This window comes from Mastigoproctus giganteus, chromosome 13 (genome assembly GCF_048544385.1).
Source record: "Mastigoproctus giganteus isolate SK-2022 chromosome 13, ASM4854438v1, whole genome shotgun sequence".
NCBI lineage: Eukaryota > Metazoa > Arthropoda > Arachnida > Uropygi > Thelyphonidae > Mastigoproctus > Mastigoproctus giganteus.
In genome coordinates this window covers 109538575-109558342 of record NC_143587.1, presented here as the reverse complement: position 1 = coordinate 109558342, position 19768 = coordinate 109538575, and the positions used below count along the sequence as shown (strand labels likewise).

Sequence of the window (19768 nt, the reverse complement as noted above, 5' to 3'; positions counted from 1 at the left end):
TTCACAGAAATTGTTCCTGGTGATTGTTTATTTCATTTTAGTTTGAACCTTTGAAGGAATGTAGCTGCTCTTTACAACTCACTGTCTATCTATTCACTGTTGTATTTGCAAGTCCCTCTTTTTTAATTCAATATTATTCATCTGCTTTTCTTTATGGTATAGTAATAGTGTCTTTTGTGGGTTCATACAGTGAATTTCTTAAATGACAATAGTATTATCTTTCTTCTCCTTAGAGATTTTTTTTTACATCTTGCGACAGGTGACGATTGTCAGCAATCTTAAACTTCTGTCAATTGCATCCTCAGTTTAACAAAGATGCTTGCACAACTTCTAAAGGAGACCCCTTTTGTTTTAATTATAAAAAAAAAAATTTTTATTATTGAATTTGAAAATGGTAATCTTAATTATGATATGCTAAACTCAATTAAAAGCACTGAATTGAAAGAAACCAAAAATAATAATAAAAAAGTTATAATTTTTAGAATTTAAGGTCACTCATCTGGATTGGAACATAGCTCTTGGTTTCTGGCAGATGCAATACATTTTCATGTTTTGGTTATTCACGTTATCCCGTACAACACATACTTCAACACTTTCACTCTGACACAATTGATAAATTGCGGCAATCGCTCTAATGTGGTTAGAGAATTTCAGTAAACCTCGCATAACATTTTTATGCGGTGATACCCTGCTATTATGTTGGATGTAATTTTTCAACATTTCCACTCTTTTTGAATCCCGCTGTTGACTTGGAAGTAAAAAAAAAAAAAAAAAAAAAAAAACATTGAGAAATCCCTGTATTTTATTTTGTTGGGAAATCTCCGTGTTACGTTCTGTGCTATTGAACTTGTGGAAAAATCTAAATTTCAAAGTTTTATTACTATTGGATAGCACACCAGGCCATCCAAAAGATTTTAAGTCATCCAAACGTTGAAGTTATGTTCCTACTGCCATAGTTATACTAGGTTAATACAACTTCTTTCATTCAGCCATTATCAAGGCATTATATCCACCTTTAAAACTCATTACATCAGAAAATCGTTACAATGGATTTTGGAAAAAATTGATTCCGAATCTATTGAAGTGATCTCATGGAAATATTTCTCAATTGTGGACTGTATCAGAATCATAGCTTTATTGCTGAAAAAAAAGTAAAACAGTCAGCATTAAATGCATGTGGAAAATGTATGGCCATAATGAGTTCATATGGTCAAACCATCCGAAAACTGAATCGGTGTGGTAGGAGGGGAAGGTTTTGATTATATGACTACTGAAGCCCTCGTTGGTAGAACAGTTGATAGAATCGCCCTCCATTCCACACCGGGTGGAAAAGACCTAAGTTTGAAACCAGTCTATGATGGAAGGAATTTTTCATAACATGGCTGAGTTAGTTGAGCAAGGGTAGCATAGTTTTTTCTCCTGGAAATTCGGGTTTTTCATCCAGCAAAACAGAAAATCGACCTCGGGACACAAGCAATATATAATATACACAGATTAACATGGTCTTAGTTGCTGATGCTCCTATTCCGATAAAAAAAAAATAAGCTGGCGAATGGATTTGGTGAAAATGGCAACGAGGTAAAACCAAATCAATTCAGAGAATGATAGCGCAGATGAAAATTCTAAACTTCCATATTTATTTGTAAAAAGCATATGGGAAGGCATAAAGTTAGCCAAGCAATTAGAATCTTATTTTTTGAATGCAAATTCTTGAATGAAAGGAGTCCAAGGTTCAAAAGGGAACTTCAAAAATGCTTAGTTCCATACGATGAAATTCACAATGATTGATGCCAGGTGGGCAGAAGCAACAGTGCGTAGCACACACTTCTTGATCAGACCGGGGTTCGAGCCCGTGACTACCAACGGAGGATGTGGAAAGGTCAGGAAATGACCACCGCATATTCCCGGAGCAATATGGCCTTAGTTGCTAATGCTCCTAAAAACCAAATAACAACAACAACAAAGATTGATCAAGCAAACAAACCCGGATTACTGATTTCTAACAAAAACACACCAATCTAGAATGGTTTTTGTTAATGAAATGTATTTTTTTAACATTTGGAACATGACCCCCCCTTTTCATACTTTTTCTTAGTCCCGTATAACACAGTTTCGCTCAACACATTTTATAGGAACCTAACTACCGTACTATGCGACGGTTACTTGAATATATCAGTATACACCGATGAGCCAAAACATTGACCAGTGAATCGTTATGCAAATTGAAGCAACTGCAGGTGAACTATGGTGCAGGTTGGGACACGGTATAAAATACACCTGATACTGAGCTCCGATAATCAGTGTTTTTACTCTTGTTCTTCAGGCAGTGGACTTAAGTGAGTTTGACAAAGGCCGAATTGTAATGGGCAGATGACTGGGTCAGCGCATATCCAAAATGGCAAGGCTGGTGGGTGCTCACGGTCAACCGTGGTTAGTACCTACCGAAAGTGGTCAGAGGAGGGAAACCCATGAACTGCTGACGAAGTATTGGATGACTACGGCTCATCGATGCTAGCAAAGGCTCTCCCGAATGGTATGTGGCAACAGAAGGGCGACCGTGATGCAACTCGCCAGTAATTGAAATGATGGTGATGGAAGTAATGTGTATTACTCCCATCACAAAGTACACTGAACCCTGCTGAAAATGGGGTTGCATAGCCGCAGGCCGCTCAGAGTTCCCTTACTAATCACTGTTCACCGGCAACAGTGCCTACAATGGGCACACAAGCATTGAAACTGTATCTTGAGTGATTGGAAGATCGTCTGGTCTGTTGAATCACGTTTCCTGTTGCACCATGTTGTTTGTTTGTTGTTTGGTCTATAGGAGCATTAGCAACTAAGGCCATATTGCTCTGGGGATATGCGGTGGTCATTCCCTGACTTTTCCGCATCCTCCGTATTTGGTGGTCACGTTGCACCACGTGGACAGCTGGGTATATGTGCGTCTAACTGGGGAAGTGATGCTGCCTGGATGCATCGTGGGACAAAAACAAGCCAGTGGTAACGATGTCTGGCATCTCCCAAAGCATGACACCGCCCAGGCATGGATGACGACCCTGGGATACCCCGAGTCCAGTCATCCATGTGCCGGGCACTCTGACGTCTACCACCTACCTAAACATATTGCTGACGAGGTACACCCTTTCATGGCAACAGTCTTTCCCTCTGGTGGTGCCATCTTTCAGCAAGATAATGCACCATGCCACACACCACCCAGATTGTTCGAGACTGGTTCATGGAACATGAGGAAGACCTCCAGGTCCCTGGCCTCCAAATTCCCAAGACACCAGTCCTATTGACCATCTGTGGTTTGTGTTGGAACAGCAACTCTGATCTGCAGCGTCTCAGCCACGGATTACAGGAGTTAAAGGATCTGCTGCTTACGTGTTGGTACCAGATACTACAAGACACATTTAAAAATCTTGTAGTGTCCATGCTTCGCCGGGTACGAGCTGTTTTGGCTGCGCATGTAGGACCAACATCATATTAGGTAGGTGGTCATAATGTTTTGGCTCATTGGTGTATTTTCATGTATATTAGCTGGTTAAATACATTTTCGCTGATGAAACCAAAGCTGTATGGCAAGATTAGATGCCTGTCGCTGGCATCTCAGACGAAATGTGGGAATGGGAGTTGCCTAGAAGAAATATAGACACTTGCCCAACTGGCATCTGTTAAACTAAACAAATTTAATGGTTATTTGATGTTTTGTAATTCATAGTATATAGAAATGAAAGTAGAAAATACTGCATAACAGTTACAGAGAATATTGGTGGGCAAAGGTACATGGGGGAAATTTCATTTCATTTATAAACTGTAAAAAATTAAAGAGTGAAGAATGCCATACTAGCATTGGAAAGTTAATATTATGAGATTTCATAAGTTTAACCTGGATCATCTCATCCTTTTTTCAAGAGGTAACCTGCCTAATCTAATAAAGTTATTTCACTAGAGTGAAAAAAATAGTTCCAAAGACAATCTTCCAATGCTCTGAAGCTTCACTTCAGAGCATTTCATGTTTGTCTCACCTACCATATGCCACATTATGAATAATGTATCACTCAAAGAAAGCTTATTTAAACTGCTTTAAAAGATCTGATCACTGTTAGAAAAAATAGCAGTTGTCCAATTATTGAATTTTTAATTTGGAAAATGTCAAGATAGCATATCAAGATCCTCAAAGGGAATATTCTAGTTATTGCTGGTGGCTACGATTAATTTAAATCAGGTTTTACAAGTCAGGTCTTGTGAAATTTTAAATGCTACCTATCAAATTGATGTCAACTGGGCAATAATTACAATTCTAAAATCAAGTAGCCTGTATTGTAGAAGTTTGTTCTAGTCAGCAGTAACTTTCCTTTAGACTTTCTCATGCAAACATGTCTAATTTTTATATTATCAACTTACTTGTATTGAGACAGGCTTATATTAGGTTGGGACACCGATATGGTCACTGAAACTGCTATATAGGCAGTTCTCGCTTTACGAGTTTTTTTCCCCAAGTATCAACAAAATCGAAAATATGTACATTAATTGCAAAAAATGAATGTTAAACATTCATAAATACCGCATTTCAAACCACGTGTGTAGCTATACAATACAGTGTACTTCATTTTACGATATTAATCAGTTCCAGAGACACCATCATATCATTAAAATATCGTAATGTGAACCGAATAACACATTGTTTTTTGGTAATTTGTTTAAAGATCTCAGAAGTTGAAAATTTCACTGTATAACCATTTCTCTCTCTAAAATGTCATTTTTACGATCACGAGGTCGTGAGCATGGTTTGTAAATTGTATTAGTTACCAATTCAAATCATTAAAATGCACTACACTTTCATCGTTATCATGTGTTCCCTTATAAGAATCAATTTTAAAAGCCTTTATGATATTTTTCTAAAGCACATTTCTGGAAGTCACGACCATAAAACAAAAACAATTTGCACTTTCTGATTTATTGGGCTTTTCTGTTACTGCAAACAATTATAAACGTGTAGTAAACTCGATGTTATTGCATTTGCGAAAATACTGATAGCTGGAATTGTGGGTTTTACATTATTATGGTGAAATGTTTCCCCTTTACTTGAAATTTTTTTTTATTTTTTTTTATTTACTATCAGTTTATTAACACAAGGTTCACCCCCTGTACAGCAAGTGGGCTAGAAGGGTATACGACGGATAAGACTGCTGTTATCTTCACTTGTATAAAAAACAAATTTTCAGAATTTTCTCTTCATTTCTTTTTTTTTTTAAGCTTCATAAACTTGTTACTCCACGCGAATCGTGTTAGTTGCAATTTGTGTGCTGTTAAAAAATGCTTATGCGTGCAATTGTGAAATTTATAATTAAATGAGATTATCTTGGAAACAAATGCCTCTTGAAACATTTCTGAAGAAGACAACGCCTTGTGCAACAAACTGACGAGTGCCGAGTCAATAATGAGTGATCGAGTGTGCATTTAGTCTATGACGAAGAATAAACATTCTTTAACATTTGTAAGTCATAAATAATTTCTCTATTATGATATCGGTGTAGATACACCATAGTTTACCCATAAATTTGAACTACGTATGTAGTGAGAAAGGCATCGTTTTAATTGTATCTCATATTGTGGTTGCCTTCACAACGAGATAGCGGGTATTGCACTACTTCAAATAATGCTTCTCTAGTAAAGAAGACTACTGGTATTTATTTTCAGGAGATACCACCACCCAGACGACCACTTCGAAGCTTTTTGACTCCATCATCAGTGAGTGGGCAGGTATGCAACATGCCATCACAGTTGCGAAGTTATTTCCACAATATGAGAGATGCCAAATGGTGTATAAAATAATGTATTAGAAAATTTCATTTTCTAATACATTATTGGGGATACCACCACCCAGATAATTGTCTAGGTGGTGATATCCCCTGAAAATAAATATGTTGTCTTCTCTACTAGAGAAGCGTTATTTATTTGTAGTAGTGCAATATGCGCTGTCTCGTGAAGGCAACCACAATATGAGATACAATTAAAACAATGCTTTTCTCACTACATATGTAGTTCAAATTTATGGATAAACTATGGTGTATCTACACAGATATATAGTTAATTACCTAACCCCATAAGAAATTATGCCTTGTGCAGTTCATTTTCTAATACATTATTTTATAAACCATTTGGAATCTCTCATATTGTGGAAATAACTTTGCAACTGTGATGGCATGTTGCAGTACCAGGGTACCTGCCCACTCACTGATGATGGAGCCTAAAAGCTCCGAAACGATTGTCTGGGTAGTGGTATCCCCTGAAAATAAATAACAGTAGTCTTCCCTACTAGAGAAGCGTTATTTATTTGAAGTAGTGCAATACCCGCTATCTTGTGAAGGCAACCACAATATGAGATACAATTAAAACAATGCCTTTCTCACTACATATGTAGTTAATTTATGGGTAAACTATGGTGTATCTACACCGATATTATATAGATAATTTCTCTATTATTATAATTTGTTTGATTTCACAGGCTACGTTTTCATTTCTTTCAATAAATCAATCATTGTTTTAACAAACTAATTAGCTAATTAATTTCGTTGTTGAGAAAGTAACTCCTATTTTTCACCTTATGTGTGTGGGAAATAAATTCCCGCTTTACGAACGCGCTCTAGGAACGAATTAACTCGAATTACCTGTATCAGAAGCCTTCAGGGGACTTAATCTTAGATGCTACTAGGCTTTTCATACCAACTAAGAGATACTGTTCAAGGTTCAAGCCTAAATGGATGTCTGATGAACTAATGAGGCTTGTGGCAGAGAAGAAAAATGCATGGGGTGCATATAAATTATCAGGCGACAGAAGCCTACGACAGCTATAAGCTAGTCTGTAATCAAGTCACAAAGGAGGTTAGGCAGTCGAAAGTAGATTACAAGAAATCTTTGGCAAAGGACCTAAAGAAAAACTGCAGTTCTTTACTTATGTAAATTCTAGAAGTGGATGAATCAGATTGGTCCACTTAACATAGCTAGTTCGACTATTGATGATCCTGCTCAAGTAGATAATAAACTGAATGAGTATTTTGCATCTACATTCACATATGACGAGTTATTCAAGGAAGGGAATGTGAGAAGTTTATCATACTCTAACAGGGAGCTAAGTGATTTTGTAATAACTGAGAGCAAAGTGGAGGAGAAATTGCTGAAGTTAACCATAAAAAAAGGAACATGGGGCAGATGGAATCTATCCAGTTATAATGGAGGCAGCAAGAGAAGTAAGCAAACCCTTAGCCATAATTATGAGAGCGCCCTTAGAGTCAGGAGAGGGCCCCATGAACTGGAGATGTGCAAATGTATCCCCAACTCACAAAGAGGATTCAAAGGGTGACACAAATAATTATAGACCTGTTAGTTTAACTTCTGTTCAGGGAAAATAATGGAGTCACTGGTTAGAGGTGATATAGGATCACCCAGACAAGACAGCAGTAATAGTTCAGATGCAGCATGGGTTTGTTAAGGGGAAGTCTTGTCTGACCAACTTGATTGGATATGATGATGTGGTCACAAAGGAACTGGATGCAAAAAATAATTTTGATATCATATACTTGGATTTCAGTAAAGCTTTTGATACTGTTGCACATGGAAGACTGCTGTACAAATTGGAGTGGTATGGCATTAAGGGCAAGTTACTTCAATGGATAAAGGGATTGTTGAGTGGTAGTAAATGGACACTGTTCTACGTGGACTAATGTTATTAGCTAATTCAACCAGGGTTCAGTGCTGAGCCCATTGTTGTTTTGTGTATTTATCAATGATATTGATGAATGTTCAAGTGTGCAGATGATACAAAAGTTGGCAGGGTTGTTAATGACAGTATATCATTGCAACAGGATCTAAAAAAGTTAGGCAGATGAGCAGAGAAGTGGCAACTGAAGTTTAATATTGACAAATGCAAAGTACTGATATGGGTAGCAGTAACCCAAGAGAAATGTATCAATTGTGTGGTACTACACTCAGGGAGGTGGAGAATGAAAAAGACCTGTGGGTAATTGTGCAATCGGATATGAAGTTCTCTAAGCAGTGCAGATAGACTGCCAGAGCAGGTCATGAAGTTTTGTCAATGATATATAGGAATTTTGCTAGCAGAGACGAGGTGATTATTCCTTTCTATAAGGCTAGGCCACACTTTGAATACTGTATACAGGTCTGGAGGCTTCATTTTAGGAAGGATGTAGAGTTGCTAGAACAAGTACAGAGAAGGGAACAAGATTGGTGAGAGGAACAAAGGGCGTGCTTACGAAGAAAGGCTTAGGTTCTGCAAGTTGCAGCATCTGGAGAATAGGCACCTGCGAGGTGATCTGATCGAGGTGTATAAGACCTTGAATGGTTTCAGCAGGCTCAACAGGATACTTCCACTTGCTCAGACTAAGAACATGAGGGGGGCATAGATTCAAATTGAGGAAAGACAGTTGTAGAATAGATGTGGGGAATTTTGCCTTTAGCCAGTGAGTAGTTGATTGCTGAAACAGACTTCCATCCATTGTTGTGGAAGTTGATAGCTTAAATAAATTTAAGGCTGAACTAGACAAAACATTTGGAGTGACTGGATGGGTGAAATGGGAAGGGTTTTTTTTTGGCTGATGCTGTATAAGCTTGCTTTCTTGCATCATATGCCTCAACCATCATATGCTAATCTGATATATGAGGAGCATTCAATATATTATCTACCTACCTATGAAGGAAATGAGATAGACACAAAAAACCTGGTTTTATTTTTCATTGTAACTCTCCTAAACTTCAATACACTTGTTCCATTTTGTTGGCAATGAAGAAATACCAGACAAAATTGTTTGTTCTGTCCTTCAACAAATGCAGAAACAGCAGACCAGTTCATTATCATCACCAAAGCGACATCCACATGCGTTTATCTTCAGGTGTTGAAAGAGGAAATAGTCACTGTCATGTTAGGTGGATGGTTCAGTTCTGTCAAGTCACATTCTCTCAAAGCAGCAGCAGCAGCATGTGACCTATGCACTGGTGTGTTCTTGTGAAGAAGCAACACACCTCTGGAAAGTTTTCCATGGCATTTTTCCTTTATAATTATAATCCCTTAGGTTGTACAGTAGGGATGCATAAGACTTCCCAGTGGCTGCCTTGTGTTCCAAGTAGTAAATGTTCAAAATTTCCTCATCATCCCAAAAAATGATGGCCATAATCTTGCCAGCTGAAGGTTGTCTGAAATTTTTTGGGTGGGAGAGAACTCTTATGCTTCCATTGCATTGATTCTTGCTTTGTCTCAGGATTCCTGTGACAAACCCATATTTCATCACCCATAACAATTCTGGAGATGAAAGTTTCAGGATCCCTTCTGTAAAGCTCTAAATTCTCTACACCACCGTACCAGAATTGCTTCTGCAGGGATCAGAAATCTGGGAACCCACTGACCTTAGTCATCCCCAAACTTTCATGGATGGTGGTTATAATTGTTTCCTCAGATATGTCACATTCCCTAGAGACTTAATGTTTACCATTTATTGACAGACAACTCTCTAGACATTGACGCAGACTGGTACATTTCTGAAGTGGTTGCTATTACAGGCCTTCCTGAACGTGGATCATCTTTGATGGACTCTCTATCACAGTTGAATTGTTTTGACCAGAATTTCACCTAGTACTCTGAAGGTGCACTGTTGCCATACACAGCCACCATCCTTTCATGGCCCATTTTCTTCTTTGGTGAGAAATGTGATGACTGAACAATGCTCCAATTTCAACAAATCCATAATTTGATACAGGTGTCTCTTTCTGTTACAGCAGCACAACCTAAAAACAAAGTGGGATCAAAATTAGTATGATTCAAGTTGAGATATGTAGGAACATGATGAATCATTTAAATATAACTATGGGAAGTACCGTGGGTAGATAATTTATTAAATGCCTCTCATAGCAGTTTCAATTACCATAAATATGTCTGTAGGCCTTCAAGGAGACAGTAGTAAGATTGTGAATGCAAGATGCCACAATCAACTGAGATAAGACTTCCAGTATGGAATGATAATAGGTTACCACATAAGCAGTTGGTCTGCATGTGACATTTCATTGCACCTAAGGGTACTTGATGTGATCTGCAAATGAAATCAGACTGGTGCTGAAATCTTCAAAAAAAAAAAAAAAAAAAAAAAGGGGCCCAGAAAACGTCCAAATCTAGTGGACAATGACAAAGAGAGCACTGCAAAGAATCATTCACTTTGAAATCAGGTTAATATTGCAGCACACACTGGCCCTCAGTGAGACAATTAGGATCCATGTCAATGATAGTATGGCATGCAGGATATGGCATGATTGTGCAGTTGTATACACCACTAATCACCCTGACTAATGGCAGATAGTTTGATGTAATTCACCATTCTTGGACTGCAGACCAATGGAAAGCTGTGCAATGAGTCACAGTGCATGGTCCCTTAAAAGCGTGGCAAATGACCAAAAAAAGCTTCCTACCAGACTGTTGGTTCTGACAATGAAGTTTAACAAAGGCAGCATTAAGGTCTGGGGCTGCTATTTTTCATGGTCTAGCTTTGTGTAAGGTTTTGGACTAATGTAAAACTGCTTTGAAACAAGTCTCAGTGAATGATCTACCAGTCTGATGGTTGTTCCTGGGTGTGGCAGATGTATGGAAGAGGTAGTGTTGGTTTGGGACTGTTTTTCATGGTTTCTTTTTTTTTTGAACAAAACCACAAATGCCAATGTCTGTCTAGATGTCCTGGACAATGTGTTACCTACGTTGTAGCAGCACATCAAGGAAGGTCTACGTGTACCAGCAGGAAAATGCTCCACATCATACGGCTTACATTGTGATGGAAATGTGAATTACATTGTGGAAACGTCCTCCGATATTTTACAGTCTTTTGTAAACGTGTTTTGAGGTTGTCAAAGGCTAAAGGTTTCAGTTTTCCTGTTAATAAACATTATTTGTAGTAATACAGGTGTCTGGATATTAATGGTAGAGCAATGTAGCTTATTCATACATTTTTCACGAATAAGGAGATATAGTAAGGCTTACTGTGTGTGGTAAATCTTAGTAGAAGCCTTTATGTCTGAAACTTAAGGTTACCTCCTCCTCATCATTTACACATGCCACAATCTAATACATTTAACTGACACACCACACTTGTTTCATGGAGTTTCTTTCATCTGTTATATCATTTATCTTAATGTGATGGAATGTCTGCTGTTTGGCAAGTTAGAAAATGAGTTACAAATACAACTTTCAATAAAAGCATTTTCTTCCTATATACCAAGGTGTCAAAAATAGAGTAACAACTGAACTGACATTGGAAATTATTTATTTCTATTTACAGTTTTCTCTTCTGTAGCTTTCCTCCACTTCAATGAAGTGATAAAGATCTAAGAAATTATTTTAAATTAATTTTTACTTCTGTATAGATTCGTCACATCGGAGAAGGTTCATATAGTCAGGTTCATAAGTCAACCATAATTACTCAAGAGGTTCAAAAGTATAGTGGATTACTCCTGGTTGTGGATACTGTTTAGGTACCTGTAAGGGGGTAAAAGTAAAAATGCTTATTATTAGTACCAAAGAAAAGACATGATATAATATTGTATATATGTACACAGTAAATATACATGAATCTGGCCTTTTTATTATTAAAAAAAATATATTTTTTAAATAACTAACATTGCTATGGAGGAATTAGAGGAACGGATATTCTTGAGCTCATCTGTACTGATTACAATGTGGTGCAAATATGATATCTTCACCATCATCCCACATGGTTCAAAGTCAACACTGTTAGAGTACCTCAACTCCTTATCACTGTTCATCCAGTTCACTTTGGAGTTAGAAGTAAATGAGTCTCATCCATTCCTGGATGTTCCAGTGAAGCGAGTGGGTCTACGCCTGGAAACCTCCGTGTACCGTAAGCCAATGTGGTGCAGGCAGTTTAACTACAGATCAGCCCAAGCCCCTTGCCATCTAAACAACACTGCATGCATTCTATTCTCTCGAGCCTGGAGCCATTCCAGCTCAGAGCATCTAGATTTTCAGAGTAAAAGCTGGCCTAGTCAATTGTGGGTACTCAACCCATGTATTAGACAGATGCTTGCTATAAGCACAAGAACTTGCAACTCATCTAAGGCTGTTGTCCCCACGTGACAGTATGCCTACATTCCTTACTATCCGGGCACATCGGACCAGATTTCTAAGATCCTACGCGAGTACTGCATGAAATGCATACAACTCCCTGGTAGGAGCTTACGTTTTTTGGTCTCGAACTAAAAACTCCCATCATCCCTATCTTACGTAGTATACCACATAACTTGCCATGATTACGACAGTTGCTATATAGGGAAGAGCTCAAGATGCCTTCAGGATCACCTCGCAGATCGATTTGCCTAGGTGACACTGATCACTCCACAATCGTGAAACATTTCTGGTCAACCCATCATGACCTTAACCCCAGACGCGATTGTGAAGTGATCGACCAATCCCAGCATTACCGTCACTGCCTTTGGCTAGAATCGTTAAATATATCGAGCTGTCCAAAAGCACAAGATGTGGCAACTAACTCCCATTAATTGTTCAGCCATTTGCACGTTGATTGTTGTTTTATTATTTTTTATATATATATATATATATATATATAAATAAATAAAAAGCCTTAAATCGCTGCAAGGGTACAAGATGTGGCAACTATCTCACATTTCACTAACTTCCATTAATTGTTCAGTCATTTGCACATTGATTGTTGCTTTATTCTTCCTATTGGTGTAAAATTGTAATGTGGTGCCTCCAACCATTTGGTACACTTCTCACTCATGAATTCCACTGTTCACCCCCCCCCCCTTAAAAAATATATATATGTAAAAAAGCCTCGAGTCCAAAAGCCTTAAATTGCTGCAAGGGTTCAAGATGTGGCAACTATTTCACATTTCACTAACTCCCATTAATTGTTCATCCATTTGCACATTGATTATTGCTTTGAAGGCTACACCCCATCTTCGAATCAACAGTTTTGAAACTCGACAAATGCTGGCAGCAATCCCATACACAGCTGTGCACCAACAATGAACACCACTCTAGTGAATGAATGTTTGCACAATCTCGCAACCATGTGTGCATCTGAGTTCGCACAACTCATTTAGTATTTGTTTTATTCTATCTTAACGTCTATATTTTGTTAGTATTCTGTATGCTTTTATTCATTTGCTGAAGGAGGGATTCGTTTACCCTGAAAGCTATGAATTAGTCTTAACTTACTTAATTATTAAAAATCTAGTTATTGTCTCTACTGGATGTGCTGTATTAGCATTAGTAGAAGCATATGATGCAAGAAAGCAAGCTTATGCAGCATCAGCCAAAAAAAAAAAAAAAAAAACCCACTTCCATTTCACCCCTCCGTTCGTTCGAAATACCTGTCCAGCTGAGCCTTAAATTTATTTAGGCTATCAACCTCCACAACAAGGGGTGGAAGTCTGTTCCACCAACCAACTACCCGCTGGCTAAAGGCAAATTCACACACATCTATCCTACATCTGTTTTTCCTCAATCTGAATTTATGTCCTCCCAGGTGATTATTCTGAGCAAGAGGAAGAATCCCATCGGCATTGAGCATTCTCAAACAATTCAGGGCTTTATATACACCTCTATCAGATCACCTTGCAGGTGCCTAGTCTCCAGACACTGTAATGTGCAAAACTTAAACCTTTCTTCGTAAAAGCAACCCTTTGTTCTATTCACTAATCTTGTTGCCTTTCTCTGTACTTGTTCCAACAGCTCTACATCCTTCTTAAAATGAGGCTTCCAGACCTGTATACAGTACTCAAGGTGTGGCCTGACCATTGCCTTGCAGCCTGTCTGCACTGTCCGAAAAACTTAATATCTGCCTGAACAATTACCCCCCAGGTCCTTTTCAATCTCTACCACTTTCAGTGTAGTACCACAGAGTTGATACATTGCTCTGGGATTACTATTTCCCATATGTAGTACTTTACATTTGTCATTGTTAAACTTCATTTGCCACCTCTCAGCCCATCTGCTCAACCTTTCCAGATCCTGTTGCAGCACCATACTGTCAGTAGTGTCCTTAACAACTCTGCCAACTTTTGTATCATCTGCAAACCTGGACGTTAAGCTTAATATACCATCATCAATATCATTTATAAATACAGAAAACAACAATGGACCCAACACTGAACCCTCGGGGACTCCACTAATAACATTAATCCATGATGAGCAGTGTCCATTGATTACCACTGTCTTCTCCCCCTCAACAATCCCTTTCTTCAAAGCAGCAATTTGCCTCCAATGCCACACTGCTCCAATTTGTGCAGCAGTCTTCCATGTGCAACAGTATCAAAAGCCTTTCTAAGATCCAAATATATAATATCAAAGTTATTCCCTGCATCCAGTTCTTTTGTGACTGTATTATAGTATCCAATCAAATTGGTCAGGCAAGACTTTCCCTTAACAAAATCATGCTGTGTCTGAGCTATAACTGCAGTCTTGTCCAAATGATCCTACTGTGCTTCTTTAACCAGTGCCTCCATTAATTTTCCTGGAACAGAAGCTACTTGTGTCAGCCTTTAATCCTCCTTTGTGAATTGGGGTCACATTTGCACATCTCCAGTCTATGGGTACCTCACCTGAGTTCAAAGAAGCTCTCATAATTAAGGCTAAAGATTTGCTGCCTCCTTTAATATAACTGGATAGATCCCATCCACCCCAGGTGCCTTTTTTATGTTTATCCTCAACAATTTCCCCTCAGTTATTACAAAATCATCTAGCTCACTGCCAGAGTTTACTTCACCTCTGGCATTCCCCTTCCTGAATAACTCCTCATGTGCGAATGTAGATGCAAAATACTCATTTAGTTTGTTAGCCACCTGAGCAGGATCATCAACAGTTGAACCATGAATATCCAGTGGACCAATATGATTCATCCCTTTCCTTCTAGAGTTTACATAGGTAAAGAACTCTTTTCTGTTTTTCTTTGCATCCTTTGCCAAGCATTTCTCATAGTCTGGCTTTGCCTGTCTAACCTCCTTTGTAACTTGGTTACAGACCAGCTTATGTCTATCATAGGCTTCCATGTCAGTCATTAATTTATGTTTCCCATGCATTTTTATTCTCTGCCATATGTCTCATTAGTTCATCTGACATCCATTTAGGCCTAAACCTTGAACAATATTTCTCAGTTGGTATGTAAAGCCTAGTAGCTTCCAAGATAAATTATTTGAGTGTTTCCCATTTTGAATTTGCTGTTGGTAACATCATCAGTTGGTCCCACTGTATAGAATTTAAATACTGTCGTAGAGCATCGTAGTCGCCTTTACGAAAGCAAAAACCCTTCCCTTTACCCCTGATGGTAGTTACCTCTTTGAGTAAATTCCACTTCAGCACACTGTGATCACTGCCACTTAGTGGTTCCTTTATCTGCAGATTCTTAATGCATGAAGAATCACTACTGATAATCAGATCAAGAGTATTACTCCCTCTAGTTGCCTCCCTAACATGGCGATGTAGAAAACAGTCATCCATTAAATCCACAAAAGTCTTGCTAGTGTGTGAGTGACCAACCCACAAATTCCAGTCAATATCTGGAAAATTAAAATCCCCCATTATAAGATTCTCTGATTTACTGGCCCACTATTCCCTGTACAGTTCCTTATTATACTCATCAGAGTCATTAGGCCTATAGCACACTCCTACTCTCAATTTTGATCTCCCAATGCTTACGTGAAACCAAACTGACTCAACACTGCACTGTCTAGTGATGTCGACTGGCTTCACTTCCTTGGATTTTATATTGTTATTCGGTTTTTAGGAGCAGTAGCAACTAAGCCATATTGCTCCGAGACTATACGGTGGTCATTCTGTGACCTTTCCGCATCCTCCGTATTTGGTGGTGACAGGCTCGAACCCCTGTCTAATCAAGAAACGTGTGTTACACCACACTGCTGCTCCTTCCCACCAGGCTACGGAGGCGCCTTGGATTTTATGTGTTTCTTAACTAATAGCATAACCCCTCCTCTCTTTCTATCCTTTCTGTACACATTGTACTCTCCAAATTCCAGTTGTGCATTCCTTATATCTGTGTGACACCATGTCTCTGATATCCCAACAATATCTGCCTTTGATGTTTTGAGCAATACCTCAAATTCATCAAATTTATTTACCAAACTCCTAACACTGGTGTACACGCAAGTATACATGCACCTGTTCCTATTCTTAGGTACTCTAACACAACTCATCTGTTTACTTGTACCGCAGACTCCCAGCAGTCTCTGAAATACCTATTTTTATTATCTTAAAGATAATTCTGTTTTGCAGAATTATCTGAAACTTTATTGCAGCTTCCAGGAGCGTTTCAACATGTTTTCTCATGTTGAGCTTGCAAAGATTTGTTTCAAACTTTTTTATAGTAATGATAGCTGAGGGTCTCATTATTCAGGTCAACATTATGTTCAAGTACGTTCGTTTTGTGAGCCCCAAGAACCAAGGATATAATACCCTGTTCTCCCAGGACCTATCGAATGGGTGTACCACCCGGCTAAAATTTAAACGATTCTCACAGTCCTGTATGATCATGATCAGTATTAATTCGAACATACTATGCAATCAAGGTCAATGTGACAGGAGCATATAGTGTTAAATTATGCAATCAATTTTTGCTCTGAATCATTTATAAATAACAGAAAATTTTATAATATTGTGAAGTATTACACTTTCCCACCCAGCTACTTCATAATGCTACCTGGCTGAAAAAATTTTCTGGGGAGGGACACTGTATATACTCTTATGTGAAAAGTCTAAAAATACTGTAAATATCTAGTATGCTGGTGGCATCCACACACCTTACAGAAACTTGACTGAGCCCCTGTGATAAAAGACAATATAACATGGTAGATAACTCTCATCACATTAAGAATAGTGGTGATACATTAACCCCACTTTCCTTAAAGACTAGCAGTGGTGAAATCCTCTGCCGTTTGGTCTCCAAGACAAAGCTCCAGTATTCCTTACATTTTGTGGATACAGCTTTAAATAGTTTAGAGATCCACTGCTAGATATTCCACAAGATCAAACCTACTGGTTTGAACTTCTAGCAGGAACCTGGATCAGCCAGTTGAGACATGCTAATGAACATATTTATACAGGTCTATATCACTAATCTGGTTCCACCGCTAATTCGGACATAATTTCTGCAAACGTAATTTCAAATTTCCCGGGTCGGCGCACCAACTGCCGCTACTGTTTTCGTGGCATTGGTTGCAGCACAGAGTACTGCTGATGCAACTTGCATCGTGCCAACCGGTGATGCAGGTTGCAGCACAGAGTACTCTGTGCTGCAACCTGCATCACCGGTTGGCACGATGCAAGTTGCATCAGCAGTTGGCCCGAACTCGTTTACACTAGCAAACCATTCCCACTTCTTTTTCTGCATTTATTATTATAACCTGCTCACATTTAGCCCCAGCCATGGTTCTAATGCATAAAGGAAGTGTCTCTCGTGGTTTAAAGCACAAACACCGTACATTGCCCATAACAGATAAAGTTGAACTTCTGAAAAAAACTTGACAGCAGTGTCTGTGAGAAGTTTAACTCTGCTTAATTGTAAATTCCAGCAATTTCTCTCAGTTCCTCTTATTTTAGTAATTTTCTTTTGCTTTTTTACAACACACCTGTACAAACTTTTGTATATATGCAACATAAAAAAAAAAGACTTTTTTGATATTTTAAGCGAAAAAACGACAACACTGACATTACAATATTTATTTTAGAATTATAATCAAATTATTTGCTAAATATTTTTTGGCCTCCGAGGAATTTTTTTCTTAAACTAGCTTGGCAGTCAACGTGTTAAAGGTGGTTAGCTGTTGGGTAAACTGTATGTGCTAAAATAACCACTGATGATCCGGCAAACTCACTAATTCGGCACCCCACAGGTCCCAACGCTACCAGATTAGTGATGATCAACCTGTACTATGATAACACTTTCACTGCTGTGTCTGCCTTACGTCAGTCTCTGGTTTAATCCTGTCATGCTAAAACATCAATTGGTGCCCTATGTATAATTTTTGATTACCATGGCAGCCAATTCTGCTGTATTATATTGTGTGTCATTAGTGAATTGCTGGCTCAAAGAGTGTGCTGTGATTATTTAATAATTAGTGATATTTATCAGTTCCAGGAAATCAACTATGCATTTAGTTTGATACAATCTATCTGGAACCCGTTCTGCAGTTTTGTGAACTAATCAGGTAAAAATTTTTTAAGGTAAAAATTAAAATAAGTTTAATTAATTTACAAGAAATATATATAGGGTATGCCCCTGGGGCTTGATTTTAGACTTGATGGTTCGGAATTTGTTCCCAGACCAATGGTTAAATGAAACATGGAAACTAAGGGCCAGTTATGTAGAAAACTGATATTTTTTGGTAATTTCAGAGCACATTTAAAGGACACCAAACCTTGTACCACACGACCTCAATGAGTGACTGTAGTTAGGACTTTTTTTTTTATTGATAGAAATATTTTGTTGGTTACTAGCAAACCATAACTGGCTAGTACTAACTAACAGATTTCTGCCAAAGCAAATGCTGCCCTCACCACAAGTGATTGACAGGGACCTCCAAGAAGCAATCAACAACAAAAGATACAGGAAGAGAATCCTTGCTGAACTGAAAATTTAGAACTGTGCTTTTGCCTGAATAGTCTCGATGTATATCATATAACATGTATGTATTTCTCATATAGATCACTTTGTATGTTTATCTCTGTTTTCAGTATGATGTAAATATGTATTGTAAACCCCTGACACAACCATGCTGTGACAGGACTAATTGTATGTAGGTCATACTACAATTAAAGATTCTAATCTAGTTAGATGTACAGAAAAGCAATTTACTGTTTGCAGTTTTTTTTTAATTAATTGTGATTAAAAGAAAAAAATAAATGTTTCTGTTGACATTAAAAACTAATTTATCTGGGAAACATAGTAAGAGAAAAATAGAAGACTTATACAATATATTGAAACACAACAAAATAGATTCTCTTGCATTTCACATGCGAAAGCATCCCTAATCACTGCCAGACAGCAGTTTTGATTTTATCACTGCTACTCTACTGACAGTTGAGCCCACCATTTGGCAGCCTCAAGCATCAGCAAATTAACAGAACAGACTTACTGAAAGAACTAAACCTCTCCAAAACTTCTTAATTCATTTCATAAACATCTAGCTTTAGTTACTGTACATCTCGTTAACGTACATCTTTGATGCACTATGATGTTATCCTTGTAAACAACTGTTATAACTGTACACTCCCCTCGCCAGCTCAGAGCACCATTTGCACAGATAACAGCCACTATACACCTAGATGTCTGTCATAGGGATCTGCAACCATGCTTCCTGCAAGGTTTTTGACAGTGCTGGAATACGTGATGTTGTCCATACATCCCACTTCCCATTCCAAAACTTTCCACAGGTGTTCCAATGAATATCTTCATTGATATCTTCATTGTGTTCCTTGAACTACTTGTGCATAGTGCATTATTGTTTTGGAAGATTCTGTTTTGGTCCTGGAAAAAAATGCAACATTGCAGCGTGCACGTGGTTTCCTAAGAGCTGCCCGTGACCTTATTAATGAAACAGTCCATGTGCACAGGTGTTCTAGTTCTTGACAGCAAAACATGCTCCACATTAAGCATCCACCTTGGATATTTGGTATGTTGAGGGTCTTGCGGCTCCTGGGATTTCTCCCATCTCCGCG

General features: G+C 38.2%; 1 protein-coding gene across 1 annotated transcript in view; it reads right to left on the bottom strand.

Moving 5' to 3' along the window:
• Positions 1-11304: 11304 nt before the first annotated feature.
• ND-ASHI (NADH:ubiquinone oxidoreductase subunit ASHI) overlaps positions 11305-19768 on the bottom strand; it is a 91682-nt gene continuing 83218 nt past the window's right edge. Inside the window, exon 5 of the mRNA XM_090387517.1 lies at positions 11305-11533. Coding sequence (XP_090243643.1) covers positions 11474-11533 — 60 coding nt within the window. The 3' untranslated portion in view covers positions 11305-11473. The remainder of the gene's footprint in view (positions 11534-19768) is intronic.